Here is a 15,561-nt window from a genome sequence, read left to right as displayed (position 1 = left end):
GTGAGCCAACCCTAGAAATACACTGAATAAATTATGTACTGAGCTAAAGCCCTAGAAATACACTGAATAAGTTATGTACTGTCTTAAACTCCTTTTTACTTTGGTTTGGCAAAGGTCATAGAATTTTTTGCATACAATAAAATAACAACTAAATCCTCACTTGGCCTTCATTCCTTAGCATCAGACATACATATCCAAATAGCTATTGGACATCATCACAGAAAACACAGCATGTCCCAAACCGTAGTATCATCATCCTGTCCAAATCTGATCCTCCTCTTTTTATGTCCTTAGTTCAGTGAATAGTACCACCAGACATCCGGATGTCTAGTAAATGAATCTTCCCTCTTTCTATCTCCCTCTGTCTCTCTTGCTTTCTCTTTCCTCCCTCCTCTCCCTCCTCTTTCTCTCCTTTCTCTATCCTCTCATTTCTCAACTTCAATTGGCCACTTCATTTGACCTCTTAAATACCTCTGGAGTCTATCCACTTTGCCCTGCTTTAGTTTAGGCTTTCATCGTTTTTTGCCTGAATTATTTTAGTAGCTTACTAACTAGACTCCCTATCCCCAGTCATAGCCCTCTCAAATCCATTCTCCACGTAACATGTTGTGTTACATCAACCTCCATTTATTCTCCTATGCTGTTTCCTCTGCAGAACGCCTTCCTTTTACTTTACTGCCTGGAACACTCATCCTTTAAAATTCAGCTTATTATCACTTCCCATATAAAATCCTCTCCAAGCTCCCCTTGGCCATCCAACTCATCTCACCACTAATATCATCAGGAAAAATCAGTCACTTCCTGTAATCTTGCCCACGTAGCTTTATAATAATATTATAAAAGACCTAATATTTATAATTTTTACCACTGCAGAAAAACAGTCTGTCAATTTTTATTGGGGTGGAAAGGACCAAAGGAATTATAGTGAAGCTCCTAGAAAACAAGTTTGGTTTTCGTAAGATTTGTATCCAAACATCACAAAGCCAAGAGAGGCAGTTGGCTATTCTATGATCATTCTAAAAAGGTCTCTGTAAAACTACAGATAGAGTGGTGGCAAAACCATAATAGGCCATGATGGTTTTAAGTTTTGTAGTTTACTCAGTATGCTTACTCTCACTTCACTTTGTAACCCCAGCTTTTCACCAATTGCTTCTCTCCTGAGCTGGGTTAATAAGTGACCTACAATAATCATATTTACTTGAACAAAGCTCCCTCTTGATTGACCTGATTCTGTTACTTTTGCTGACTCTGTTCATGTTCTGTTGGTAAAGGTCATGTGTAGTAATCGTCTTCTCTTTAGTTATGGCTGTGTGCTATATAGAAAGCTTTCCAAAATAACCTTTCTGTCTTGCAACTGTTCTCTCCCTTAAACAGGATTCATTTACTTTATCAGGAAGTTGAATCTTAAAACCATGAACATTTGCCTCACAGAATGCAAACAAAGAAGGCTTCAACTGATCTTTCTGTGAGAATAAATATTGTTAGCCTTAAGTATGTAATCCCTTCTTCTCCTAGCCCAGAAAAAGGAGATGAGCCTAATAACTGTCCTTCCTATGGCATTCTTTCTGTAATACACAGGAAGAAAGGAATCTGAAGTGAAGAGGACACTAGGGAAGGGGATAAAAGAGATTACGTGTGGAATTCTTCCTACATAACTCTCACCTGAGATGCCCCTAGTTTGTTGCTAGTTTCTGTTTACACACTTGAAAGGTGTAAAAATGTGGTAGGCCAGCATTCCTTCCTAGGAGAACTGGGGTGATGACAGATCGAGGAAGTCAGAATCACTTGATGTCTTGGCACATGCTGTAACGACTACCAGTCTTAAGCCCAGTAAATCTACTATCTAAATGGCTGTGACCTTAGTTTGTAAAAATGGAGACCATAGTACACTGGAAAAGGGTTGATAAAAGAAATTTGTTCTCAAACTCTTTATTCATTCGTTATGTGCTCTATTAGTTTCCTGAGCCTGCCATAACAAATTACCATAGACCAGGTGGCTTAAAACAACAGAAATTTATTCTCTCACGGTTGTGGAGGCCAGAAATCCAAAAGCAAGATATCAGCAGGGCTGTGCTCCCACCGTAGGCTCTAGGGAAGAATCCTTTCTTGCTTCTTCCAGCTTCTGGTGGCTAACAACCTCCCTTGTGGCTGCATCACTCCTTTAGGGCCCACATGGATAATCCAAGATAATCTCCTTCTAAGATCCTTAATTTAATGATATTTGCAAAGACCCTTTTCTCCAAATAAGATCACATTCACAGTTTCTGAGGATTAGGGCATAGACATCTTTTGTCCATTCAACCTATATGGGAAAAAAAAAACAAAAAAAAACTCTACACTCTTTCTCAGTCATCATTATATCCAGTGGCTATTATGTTCTATACTCTTTCCAAGAGAGACGCATAATCTCTATAATTTTTAAATTGAATTTTGCAACATTTTGCTACCACTTTAAGTGATACTACTCTATTCTCTAAGTCACATGTCTTTATTTATTCTAATAATATAACCTTTTTTATTCATAGGGTCACATGGGTATACCAGGACCAAGAGGTGCCACTGGACAACAAGGGCCCCCAGTATGTTTTGAAAGCATTCTTTGTAATTCTGGCATTTAAAAACATTAATGTTAACATATCTTATTTGGTGTCTGCTTTATATGTGATTTCTGTTTTGGCTCCTATTAAAGGGTGAGCCAGGTGACCGGGGTGAACAAGGACTAAAAGGAGAGAGAGGATCTGAAGTAAGTTGAAATCATTTAAGACAATTTGTAACTTATTGCTGGCTTGAGAAAACAGGGGCACAAGGAGTTGCTGTTCATTGTAACTTAAATGATCATTCATTCTTTCAGAGCAAGAATCACCACAGGCCTCTAAACAGGGTGTTTGTCAGTAATTGTGCTAAAACATCATTATTGATTAATTCGTGTGTTTCGACTGCCATCCAAAGTTCCCTTCACCAGCAGACTACTCTGGCTTTGAGAAAATTGCCTAGAGTTGTCCCAGACTAATTGTCCTTCCTTAGGGTTTCAGGCAGAAATATCAACTAGCCTTAAAACCAGCACTGCAGAGCAAAATTTTAGCAGTCATACCTATTTAGTTGCTGTAGTAAGGTAGGGGTAGAAATAGTTTAACTATATGACACAGACTCACAATTGGTTTAAAAGATTTGTTTTCCATAACACAAGTCAATTATTTGTTATCAGGCGAACTAAAAATCTGTTGAATTTAGCCACCTCTTTCCCTATATACCAATAAACGTTGCCTCAATCTTATGTAACAACTGGATTTGTAATTTGTACCATCACTTCATTGCTGCCCTACTTTTCATGGCATTCTGACTTTACCTGCTACTGATTTAAAATTAAATTCTCTAGAAAATGTACTGTATTTTAATAATAAATTAGGTGAGGATTGATAAAAAGTAATGAATTTGAGACCATGTTTCTCCTAATTTGTTAAGCGGCCTTCACCCATACTTGTGTTTCCCATTTGTGGGAGTTAGTAATAAAATTGAGTTGAGTCGGATATTACATAGGTTTTCATTCACACAAAAGCCATTTTAAATAGTCTTGGCAACTACCTAGTAACTTACTGTCAGGCTCCTTATTAAATAAGGACTAATAAATAGTAAATAAAAATATCCCATTGGGACTTACCTGGTGGCACAGTGGTTAAAAATCCACCTGCCAATGCAGGGGACAGGGGTTCGAGCCCTGTTCCGGGAGCAACTAAGCCTGTGAGCCACAACTACTGAGCCCGTGTGCCACAACTACTGAAGCCCGTGTGCCCTAGAGCCTGTGCTCCACAAGAGAAGCCACCGCAGTGAGAAACCCGCACACTGCTACGAAGAGTAACCCCCGCTCTCCACAACTAGAGAAAGCCTGTGCACAGCAACAAAGACCCAATGCAGCCAAAAATAAATAAATAAATTTATTTAAAAAAAAATCCCATTGAAGGCAAGCCTTAATTTTAAAAAATTCAAAGAAAGAATACAGTTGTCTCATTCGCTTAGAGTTTTTAATACCCAAATTGGAAAAAGTAGTGGAAAAAACCATGAACCTAGGACACTACTACTACTTTCATGTGACTTCCTTATACTTGCATTAAGTGCCTAAGGATGCAAATGCTCTCCCACGGTTTGATCCTAAAATTTCTAATCCTTTACAATTAGTACTTTCATATTCTCAATGTTTTCTTTTTCCTTTTTTGATATATCTCAGGAAGAAGAAATTTTTTTTATGTTTCTTAGTATCTGTTAAAATTATGCCAACGAAAATAAAATATTCTTACTAGACAACTGCAGCTCCAGCCTATATTGTCAGCTCTTCCTGGGTATTGGAGCTGAAAGGTCTTGAGGAGCCATGGTTTAAATTCTGTATAATCCACGAGAATTAGTTCTTTTCCCACTTTGGGCAATGCTGGTGTACAGTCCGAGGTTACATTAAAAAGCCTCTTTGAATTTCAGATAGTAATGATTGCTACAAGAAAAATCACTGACTATGTGTTACTCACTAGGGACACTTTGAATGGCCAGGTGGATCCTACGGAATTGCCCTCATCTTGTTTTTGCAAAGCTTTATTTGTTTTTTTAGATTTGGAAATGCCCTTTAAAATCGTTTGGACAACCCTCTCATTTTTCAGACGAAGAAATTTAGGTCCCAGAGGGATTATGAGTTACCTAAGATCACAGAACTAGTTAGCAACAGAACCAACACTAGAAACTTTATTTCCTGACTCCCATTATTATACAAAAGCCTTCTATTACTTTGAAGTCTTTTATAAATTAAGTTAAATATTAATTTTACTTAACCAGCTAATTCATTAATTGGTCTCTCAGACATGAAACTATGGAAACTCTAAAGAAAAAGTTGGAGCAAGTCAAGTTAAAACCAATTGCAAACCACTACATTTTTTTAGAGACTTTTATAATGCAAATGTAGTGAACTGTCCCATAATGGCTTTCAAATACAGAGACTCAAGCCAAAATGTTACTTTCCTCCCAAAGCAAAATTCCAGATTTTAGTGAATTTAAATTTCTTGGTTAAAAAAAAAAAAAAAGACTTAACTCTCTAAATCTGTGTTTGTACTTTAAAGCTACCCTCTCTAACAAAGTTAGAACTAACAAAGTATTGTGATGACTGTCCTTCAGCTTCATTTGAATAAAAAACAAATGAGTGTTTGGACTATAATGGCACTTAAAATTTTCTGTTATCTAAAGAATTAGATTACCTTCTCTTGTAGTCTATGAAGTGGTACAATCCCAATGAATGGAATTCGTTGTTTTAAATGGATCTGATTTCAAGTGGGCTGTTCTAGTTTTTCAAAGCTAGCCAGACAAAAGAGAAAGCACAATTTTACATATACTCTAAAGAATAAATATGAAATTCATTTGCCTTTCCTATTATGAGAACAGGAAGTCTGTTGACTTATGAGGTACTTATATTTACATAAAATAATATGAGTAAGTTAATTTTGAAAATAGCATAGAATGCTTCTAGCTTTATTATATTTGAACTCTGGGCATTGGTGCAAGAGTGATTTTTTTTTCCTTTTTATGATACCAACTCAATTAATCATCTACAAACACCTTAGATGACAACATACTTTCTTTGTCTTTGGCCCAATCTTTAATTTCCTACTGAACAGACCATCTCTGTGTAGGATTAATATTGAGTAATGTTTGGCTCTTAATTTAGTTACAACACTACCCAGCAATTCCAACTGCAAGATTTTTTTTAATGCACAAATTCAAAAAAATACCAATCTTCTACACTTTGTTGATCTTTATGTATTTTAAACCTCCATTGCAAGTCTGTCGTTTCTCTAACTAGCCTACTTCCTTTTAGTTATGGTGACAATAATTGTCATAAGGAAATCTTTCCTGAATTGACATCTAAAAACAGCAGAGACTGTTTTGTTATTTACTCTATGCTTTTTGTATTTTATAAGGAGATTTTGTCACAATTGTACCATTACAAATAGCAAAATACACATTAAAAATAATTTTCATAGTCATAATTTTCCTTTAGTGTTATTCTGTTGGAAGCTGCTTCCTGATGCCCATCCGAGTATTAATAACATTCTAGTTTTCACAATGATAGACCCATGTATCTAGGTTTTAGAGCAGTATTTAACTGTTCTGAAATAATCCCAACATAATGGTCACCCTAAAATGTAACTGATTTGTGATATGAGACTCTTTTTGTTTTTATTTTGTATTTGAATGTTTAGAATAAAACATGCACATACATGTATAGCATATCTGAACCTTAAGCCATAAACTCAAGTATACAAAAAGTATAATTTTGTTTATGTTCTTTGTAATGGAACTTAACATCTGTCCTGAATACCCATCCTGCCTGGTGGTAGAAACGTAATTGATAGAAATCTAGTCAATTGATTGCCTTTAACTCCGTCCACTCAAATATCCTGCATTTGATTTAGAGTTTTTCCCATTTATCCTCTTTTCAAGTCTGCTGTTACATTCTGGGTGGCAATGTTAGGGAAGGGGAATAGGAAGAGAGATTGATCTTCAGCCATCATCTGTTCATACTAGCATCCACTGAAATGTACGTCATCCCTTTTGGCCCCCATCTGCCATCATCCCACCATGTTGGCATCTACCTTGGCCCTCTGGACAAAAGTTCTTTGACCCCTGTTGGCTTGTACAGCTATTTTCTCAACTCAGGTGCAAGATCTCCTTAGATAAGACTCTAAGGGCCATATGCTTCTGTTCTTGGCCACATGGAAATAACATTCTACTGCTCCCCATACCATGCCGGGTGCTTGAGGGACTCAGACTTCCTCAGGCCTCCTGGCCTAGACATCTCATGCAGAAATTTCAACTCTATTGCTGCACTTAGTGCAACTTAGCGTTCATCTCAGTGAGGACTTTAGTCTCTCTAGCCATCATCTCTGTGCCCACACTTATCTGCAGATATTATTGTTTTGTTTTGTTTAGTTTATTAAGTTTTATTCAAATATAGTTGCTTTAAAATGTTGTGTTAGTTTCTTGCTGTACCACAAAGTGAATCAGGCATACGTATACATATATCCACTCTTTTTTAGACTCACTTCCCATTTAGGTCACCACAGAGCATTGAGTAGAGTTCCCTGTGCTATACAGTAGGTTCTCATTAGTTATCTATTTTATACATAGTAGTGTATATAAGTCAGTCCCAACCTCCCAATTCATCCCAACCCCCCTCCTTCCACCCTTGGTAACCGTAAGTTTGTTCTCTACATCTGTGACTCTATTTCTGCTTTGCAGATAAGCTTATCTCTACCATTTTTCTAGACTCCACATATAAGCAATATTATATGATACTTGTTTTTCTCTTTCTGACTTACTTCACTCTGCATGACAGTCTCTAGGTCCATCCATGTCTCTGCAGATGTCACTATTTTGCTCCTTTTTAGGGCGGAGTAATATTCCATTGTATATATGTACCATTACTTCTTTATACATTCCTCTGTCGATGGACATTTAGGTTGCTACCATGTCCTGGCTATTGTAACTAGTGCTGCAATGAACATCATGGTGCATGCATCCTTTCGAATTACGGTTTTCTCCAGATATATGCCTAGGAGTGGATTGCTGGGTCATATGGTAGCTCTATTTTTAGTTTTTTAAGGAACCTCCAAACTGTTCTCCATAGTGGCTGTACCAATTTACATTCCCACCAACAGTGTAGGAGCGTTCCCTTTTTTCCACACCCTCTCCAGCATTTATTGTTTGTAGAATTTTTGATGATGGCCATTCTGACTAGTATGAGGTTATACCTCATTGTAGTTTTGGTTTGCATTTCTCTAATAATTAGTGATGTTGAGCATCTTTTCATGTGTTTGTTGGCCATTTGTATGTCTTCTTTGGAGGAATGTCTGTTTAGGCCTTCCACCCATTTTTTGATTGGGTTGTTTGTTTTTTTTAATATTGAGCTGCATGAGCTGCTTATATATTTCGGAGATTAATCCCTTGTCAGTTGCTTTGTTTGCAAATATTTTCTCCCATTCTGAGGGTTGTCTTTTCATTTTATTTATGGTTTCCTTTGCTGTACAAAAGGTTTTAAGTTTAATTAGGTCCCATTTATTTTTGTTTTCTTTTTCATTACTTTAGGCAGTGGATTGAAAAAGATCTTGCTGTGATTTATGTCACAGTGTTCTGTCTATATTTTCCTCTAAGAGTTTTATAGTATCTGGCCTTACATTTAGGTCTTTAATCCATTTTGGGTTTATTTTGTGTATGGTGTTAGGGAGTGTTCTAATTTCACTCTTTTACATGTGGCTGTCCAATTTTCTCAGCACCACTTATTGAACAGACTGTCTTATCTCCATTGTATATTCTTGCCTCCTTTGTCATAGATTAGGTAGCCATAGGTGCTTGGGTTTATCTCTGGACTTTCTACCCTGTTCCACTGATCTATATTTCTGTTTTTGTGGCAGTACCATACTGTTTTGATTACTGTAGCTTTGTAGTATAGTCTGAAGTCAGGGAGTCTGATTCCTCCAGCTCTGTTCTTCTTTCTCAAGATGGCTTTCATTATTCGGGGTCTTTTGTGTTTCCATACAAAGTGTAAAATGTTTTGTTCTAGTTCTGTGAAAAATGCCATTGGTAATTGGGTAGGGGTTGCACTGAATCTGTAGATTGTTTTGGGTGTATAGTCATTTTCACAATATTGATTCTTGCAATCCAAGAACATGGTATATCTCTCCATCTGTTTGTGTCATCTTTGATTTTTTTCATCAGTATCATATACTTTTCTCAGTACAGGTCTTTTGCCTCCTTAGGTAGGTGTATCCCTAGGTATTTTATTCTTTTTGATGTGATGGTAAATGGGATTATTTCCTTAGTCTCTCTTTCTGATCTTTCATTGTTAGTGTATAGGAATGCAAGAGATTTCTGTGTATCAATTTTGTATCCTCTGCAGGTATTATTGTTTCTACCCACCCCAGGACTTGACGGCAGATTGGTGTCAAGGTTTCTTCTCATAGATACCCATCAGTGTCTTAACAGTTTTCCTTCTCTTTTTACCTTTATCCAACTTGAAGATTTTTTATATCCCCTTAGGTAGGAAAAACTTTCTCTTACGTTATTATACTTCTAAATATGTTCTTTATGATATAAATTTTATGACTTGAATCCTTTATTACCTTGTTTTTTTATGTTCAATGATAGACTTTTAATATTTAAAAATCAGGCTTTTGTATTTAAAAATATATTCTTTTCAAACTATTCCCCCACCGTGCGTTTCAGAGGACTGTTTTGAAATTCTTAAGCTAAAAAAGTCTATTTTGAAAATCAAAAGTTTAGAACAAATCTCTTGCTTTACATAAAAAGAAATACTGTGAAGGAAAACACACGCCAGTTAACATATTTGAATATTATCACAATTCATGTACTGTTTAATTAGTGCTATTCAAGACAACTGAAATCAGAATTGTTTTCAATATTTAAAACAGTCTTTATTTGTCTATTTTACTTCTTTATTATATTCTAAAAGATACATCTATTATAGGAATCATATGTTCCAGAAATTGTATTTACTTCAACTAAACCCAGTTCACCAACTATCCCCTTTTCTGGTTTCCTTACCCTTAGGAAGAATTTACATTAGTGACTTTTTAAAGCAAGTAAAAGAGTTTTTGAACTTGGAGGTAGAACCCTTGATCCATATAGCTCCCTATCATCGAATTCTAACAAAATTGGATTTTTATCTCTTACAGAAAATGCCCTTTTTCTCTCTGATTATATACGCTATTTCTTCTTAAAACATTTAAGCTCATTTTCAGAAGATGTAACATCTTCTGAAATTGTTTATTTTGTCATTGTTGTCAAATTGAATCTTTAGTACAACTGTGTTCAGATTTGAATAACTTAACATCTCATTTTGGTGGAATTATCCTGTTTCTGAGAACTTTTGATGATTTCTGAGAAATGTTTCTGGTAATGGCAATATGCTTCTTTTTCTTATTTGTGAACTAGGTCACTCTTTAACACCTTTTTCTTCTTAAAATAATTTTAGGATATCATCAGAATAATGGCATGATTTGCAAGGGCAAATTTCTAACCTGGTAGACCGTTACTGCTGAATCAATCATGATTTAAAATATCTCACACGTGGAAAAACAAGCAATTATGTGGGAAATAAAGGTCTTTTCTTTGATTTACAAGTATGTTCTTCTCTGTGCTTCCAGATAAGCACATTTTAGGTTATCGGTTTATGTCCCTCACTACACTGTAAGTGCCTTGTGAACAAGAGTTTTGATTTTGCATCTCCAGCACATAACAGAATTCCTGATACCTAATAGTCAAGAAATGTTTACTGAATTAATTAAATAAGTACTTAACCACTTTCAGTAGGGAGACAAAGGCCTTGCCTGAAGTGGGGACTTTTATTTAAATAATCTATTCAGTTCCTTTTTAGAACTATAATTTAAATTCTTAAATCATAGAATTTGGAGCCAGGTGGAAATTCATAGATCATATAGTCAAATTCTTTCATTTACAGATGAAGAAAATGACTCTCAGGAAAGTTAAATGGCAATCCCAATGATAAACAGCTAGTTAGTGGCAGGACTTGCTGTAGCCTTCAGGTCTCAGAGTTCTTTTCTATGCCTTCAGTTTAATTAACTTTATAGCAATGAGTTGACAACTGTGCTTCACATTTTTAGGGTCCTAAGGGGAAAAAAAGAGCTCCTGGCCCTTCTGGGAAACCTGGGATTCCTGTAAGTAACAGGCCTTTTTCATCTTTATTGTTTTTCTAAATAGAACTTTAGCAAGCAGAAAAGTTTGGGGCCAATTATGAAGTGTTGGATAAATCAGATTGTCTTCAAAAAAATGTTTAAACCCATGCCGGAACACAGAGGGAACAAAATATGACCATTAGTTCAAAACCAAGCTTGGTGTTGAAATGGAAGTCACTGCAACTGAAGGTTGTTATTTTCCAGTGCAGGGAGATCTCTCTGTGGATTTGTGCTACTATTCTTTGATGGTGAACCACTAAAAAACAGGCAACTTGCAGTCATGACTAAATGAATGGTGACAGAGGTCAGAGATTTTCAAGCATAATTGAAAAGACATGAGCTGGATTTTAATTGAAGAACTCGGCCTCTCATTTTCCTGGGAAATAGAACAGAAAGTCTTAGAAAAAAGCTTTAACTCTTTTCATCACAGAACAAAGATTAATTTTACCTTAGCCATCCGTTTCCTCTTTGGCCAAGCAAATATGTGTAGACTAGCTTATTAGCAAAGACTTCCTGCTGGTCTCCCCTAGCCAACAGCCTGCTTTGGGTGGCCCGTGTTGTGTTGGTTCAAAAAAAGTAAAGAAAAGTGAACATAAATTATGAGCACATTGAGATCAGAGATTCCCTACAGATTAAATCCAGTTGCCCAAGAGTACAAACAAAATGTTCAGACCTTTACTCAGTCATATAATTATCTAATTCAAAGTGGCAACTAAAAGAGCCGTAATTTATTTCTTGGGAAAATACAATACAGAGTTTTAGAGATGGTGAGTGTCAGCCTATATCCTAAACTGACAGGTGCACATAGCTGATCTTTTCTCCACAGCTGGATAGAGCATGGGCTGGTACAATGAGAAATACCAGGAAATTACAGTAAAGTGGAAAAGGTTACACAATAAATTGCTGATTAGCTTGGCATTTCAGTTTAGGGAACAGTTACCTGATCTGTTGTATCCAAATAGTAAATTATCAAGGAATCCAGGAAACAGGAAAAATTTTCCTGGGACAGGGTTTTAAGAATGTAACCTCCCACCCCCCAATAAGTATAAAAGTGTTTGTCATTTAAACATCTGTACAACATCTCTCTATAATCCAAGTAATTTTTAATTACCAAGGGACTTCCAGGCCTACCTGGGCCAAAAGGCATGCAAGGATACCCTGGAGCAGAAGGCATTTCAGGAAACCCTGGTAAAGTTGGGCTACCAGGAAAACAGGGACTTCCTGTGAGTAGATTGAATATTCTTTGCTCTTTATTTCTTATGCATAAGTGTCTCTTTACTAAAACCATAGATACTTTGGCTGTCTTTCTTAACATTGACATTGGTTCATATTGTGTTTATGATTTCCAGGGAATGTCAATGAGTACATGTTGGATGTTTTATAACTAATAACCCATATTATTAATAATTTATATTATTTTTACACATATAAAAGCTGGTACATAGGAACAATAAAGAAGTAAAACTTTAAGGGGGCTTCCCTGGTGGCGCAGTGGTGGAGAGTCCGCCTGCCGATGCAGGGGACGTGGGTTCGTGCCCTGGTCTGGGAGGGTCCCGCATGCCACAGAGAGGCTGGGCCCGTGAGCCATGGCCGCTGAGCCTGCGCGTCTGGAGCCTGTGCTCCGCAACGGGAGAGGCCACAACAGTGAGAGGCCCGCGTACCGCAAAAAAAAAAAAAAAAAAAAAAAAAAAAAACAACTTTAAGGGCTACACAACCTGTGTTTTGAGTTCATCAAATGTCTTAAGCCACCTTTGGAACATTTCAGGCTTGGCAATAACTCAAGGTAAGTTCTGCCAAAATCATTTTCCCTTTACTTTTATAGCCTCACTATTTTAAAGAAATTGTGTGAACATTTTCTTTATATTCATCTAGTGGTGATGCAATGTGCAGTGATGTAGATTATTATTTTTATGCAGATTTCTATCTTATTTGATCAGAAATTTTAAAATGATATTTTTGTCTTCATTTAGCCATTTTCCCTCTTTCCTTCCTAAGGTCATCATAATCCAGATATTTTTTGTTATCTCATGTTGTGTTTCCATTTGAAATACAAGAATAATTAATTGCATATTTCAGTAATCCAGTAAAATTTATCCTTTTACATTTCCACTATTTTTGGATATGATTATCTATTGACCTGTTTTTCTTTTCTTAAATGAATCAATCCTAGTTGTTTATTCACATGTAGCATGGGACTGTAGCAAAGCTCAAGCCCAAATTAATATTATTCTTTCACTATGATGAATTATCTCATTTGTTTAAAAATAAGTATCAAATTATGACCCAGCCAATTTAATTATTTCAGAAATAAATATCTGGCCATATTCTATTTGGAAAGGTGAATATGTTTAAGGAGGCTTAGTATGGTTTCTATTTGCTTTGGGGACAGTATATCTGAACATCAGAGCATCAGGGTGTAAGCCCTAGAGAAATTTGACAGCCAGGCTGATATTTTGATTAAAATATATGTTTTCTAAACTTCTGCCATTAACATCAGTCTGGTTAAAAGAGGACTTCCATTTGAGATCCCAGACTTAAAGGGAGCTCGCGCCCTGAACCTTCATGTAGGTGCTGCACTCTAGGCTCACCATATAAGAGTCTTAAAATGAGGTTGTGGGGTTTTAAAAATACAACAGTAAAACACTTTGAATTGGTCTGAGAGTCTGTACTTAAGTTTTACTGGGAAATGTTAGAGTGAATCTTACTGCTTTGAGTAAGATTTTGAGAGCTGAAACAAGGAAAACCACATTTCAAAATATGTCATATTTCTTGCTGTGAACACAGGTTTAGTCATGGAGGTGGTATGTATGTGGATGTGTCCAGTAGTTGATAAGGCTAGAAACTGAATTGTAAATACTAATAACAGCAAATAGATTTGTTTAATTACTGGGAAGAGGGATTCATTTGTTTTCTGACTAAAATAATACTAATCCAGGTACTTATTCCAGATATGGATAATACAAATCAGGATCCTATATATATACATGTTTAATAAGAATTTCAGACATTTAGCATATAAGATATTCATCAGACACTAGTGACAGGTCAAAGTCATCCACATTTTTTACACCAAGTCACTTAATACTTCATTGTGGCAAACAACTTCTTTCTGGCAGTATGTGACACCTGAAGGTCTTCCTGGAAAGGACTGAAAATTGGAAAATAAAAGGAAAACATTGATTCAGACTAAAGAAATATGAACCATTTTCTCTTACATAAAAACAGCAATGTGGCAAGTGATTGTTATCTGCTGCTAGTTCCAGAAAGAAAACAGACATTTTCTAACAACTCTACATCCTTCTTTAATGGGGTAATACTTAAAGGACAGTAATATAATGGCTAAGAGAAAGCCAATACAGAAAATGGTAGATGCAAATAAGATACTGATTTCATTTTAATTCTGTCTAAGTTGCATTCTAGAATCTGCCACACGGTTTTGATTGGCTGTGTGGGTGAAGGCTCATGCATAAAACCAAATCACTGGTTCCACATAGAATAAAAAAGAATGAAGAGGACTTAAAGCCAGATGCTGAAGCCATTTGCACACTCAGGGCTATTCCAAGACCCAGTTAGAACTCTGGGTTATATCAAAAGGGCTCTTTGGTTGCAAACAACCAAACATGGCTATGTGGATTGCCTGTGTATACAGATTGCCCCAAGTTCTGCCCACTGGGAAGAGTCTCCTTCACTGATATCTTTCAGGCTTAAATGCAGCAGCAATCCACTTCTAGCAGATGTTGACATTCAAGGCAGATCTATCCATAAATCAGGCCTGAACTTTTTTCTCCTCTACTAACTGGTAAGGGGAATTCTCTAGGAAGGCTGAAGGAGCAGTGGTAAAGCAGTAGAACAAGTATCATGGAAGTCTCAGTTGCTTGCTTGCATATTTTGTTTGTGATTTCTGGACCTGTTAGGACCCAGTCTCGATATACACCATTTCCATTTAGGAGTGAACGCTGCTGTGCCCAGCCAATTTTATGATTTAGTGGATCAAATATCACTCAGATCATAATGGTCAGTTCAGGACACATAGTCATTTGATGTCTCAGGGTCGGTTATTCAGCTTCAACCACAGCAAGCCCAGAACTGCTTTCCAAATGGGAAATTACATTTGACAAAGAAGGCATTGCTTATGTCCAAATCCTTATGGGTATAAGCTGTGATTCTCTTGTGGGGGTTATCAAAGGGTCCATATAGCATCTCTACCAGCCACAGACCCTTCTGATATTATTGGATCTGCTTAGTCATAGCAAGGTAGCTTACACAGCATCCTGAATCTGCTGCCGAGCATTTTCGTCGGGGGCCACCCAAAACCAGCAAGCTGGCAAAGAACTGGACTTTCTCCAGAGAAGATACACGAGTGACCGATAATCACATGGAAAGGTGCCCAGCATCACTAATCATTAGGAAAATGCAAATCAAAACCACAATTAGATACCACTTTTACAACTGCTAGGGTGGCTATCATCCAAAAAAATAAAAAATTGAAAGAGAGACAGAAAATTACAAGTGTTGGTAAGTGTGTGAAGAAACTGGCACCCTGTGTATTGCTAATGGGAATGTAAGATGATGCAGCCGCTGTGGAAAACAGTATGACAGGTCTTGAAAAATTAAATACAGAATTACCGTATGATCCAGCAACTCGCCTCCTGGGTGTATATCCAAAAGAAATGAAAGCAGAAACTTGAACAAAAATTTTCCAAATGTTCATAACAACATCATTCACAGTAACCAGTAGGTGGAAACAACCCACGTGGCTGTCAGCAGTGAAACAGATAAACCAAATGTGGTATATACATACAGTGGAATATTATTC

The 15,561-nt window shown here is 36.6% G+C and overlaps 1 protein-coding gene across 1 annotated transcript in view; it reads left to right on the top strand.

Annotated features, from left to right (window-relative positions):
- Positions 1-15,561, top strand: part of COL24A1 (collagen type XXIV alpha 1 chain) — a 542,658-nt gene that overhangs the window by 466,703 nt on the left and 60,394 nt on the right. Inside the window, exons 46-49 of the mRNA XM_079924384.1 lie at positions 2,526-2,579; positions 2,690-2,743; positions 10,674-10,727; positions 11,861-11,968. Coding sequence (XP_079780510.1) covers positions 2,526-2,579; positions 2,690-2,743; positions 10,674-10,727; positions 11,861-11,968 — 270 coding nt within the window. The remainder of the gene's footprint in view (positions 1-2,525; positions 2,580-2,689; positions 2,744-10,673; positions 10,728-11,860; positions 11,969-15,561) is intronic.

This window comes from Stenella coeruleoalba (assembly GCF_951394435.1).
Source record: "Stenella coeruleoalba genome assembly, chromosome: 1".
Classification (NCBI taxonomy): domain Eukaryota; kingdom Metazoa; phylum Chordata; class Mammalia; order Artiodactyla; family Delphinidae; genus Stenella; species Stenella coeruleoalba.
Note: the sequence above shows the minus strand (reverse complement) of the source record. Positions and strands in the feature narration are given on the sequence as shown.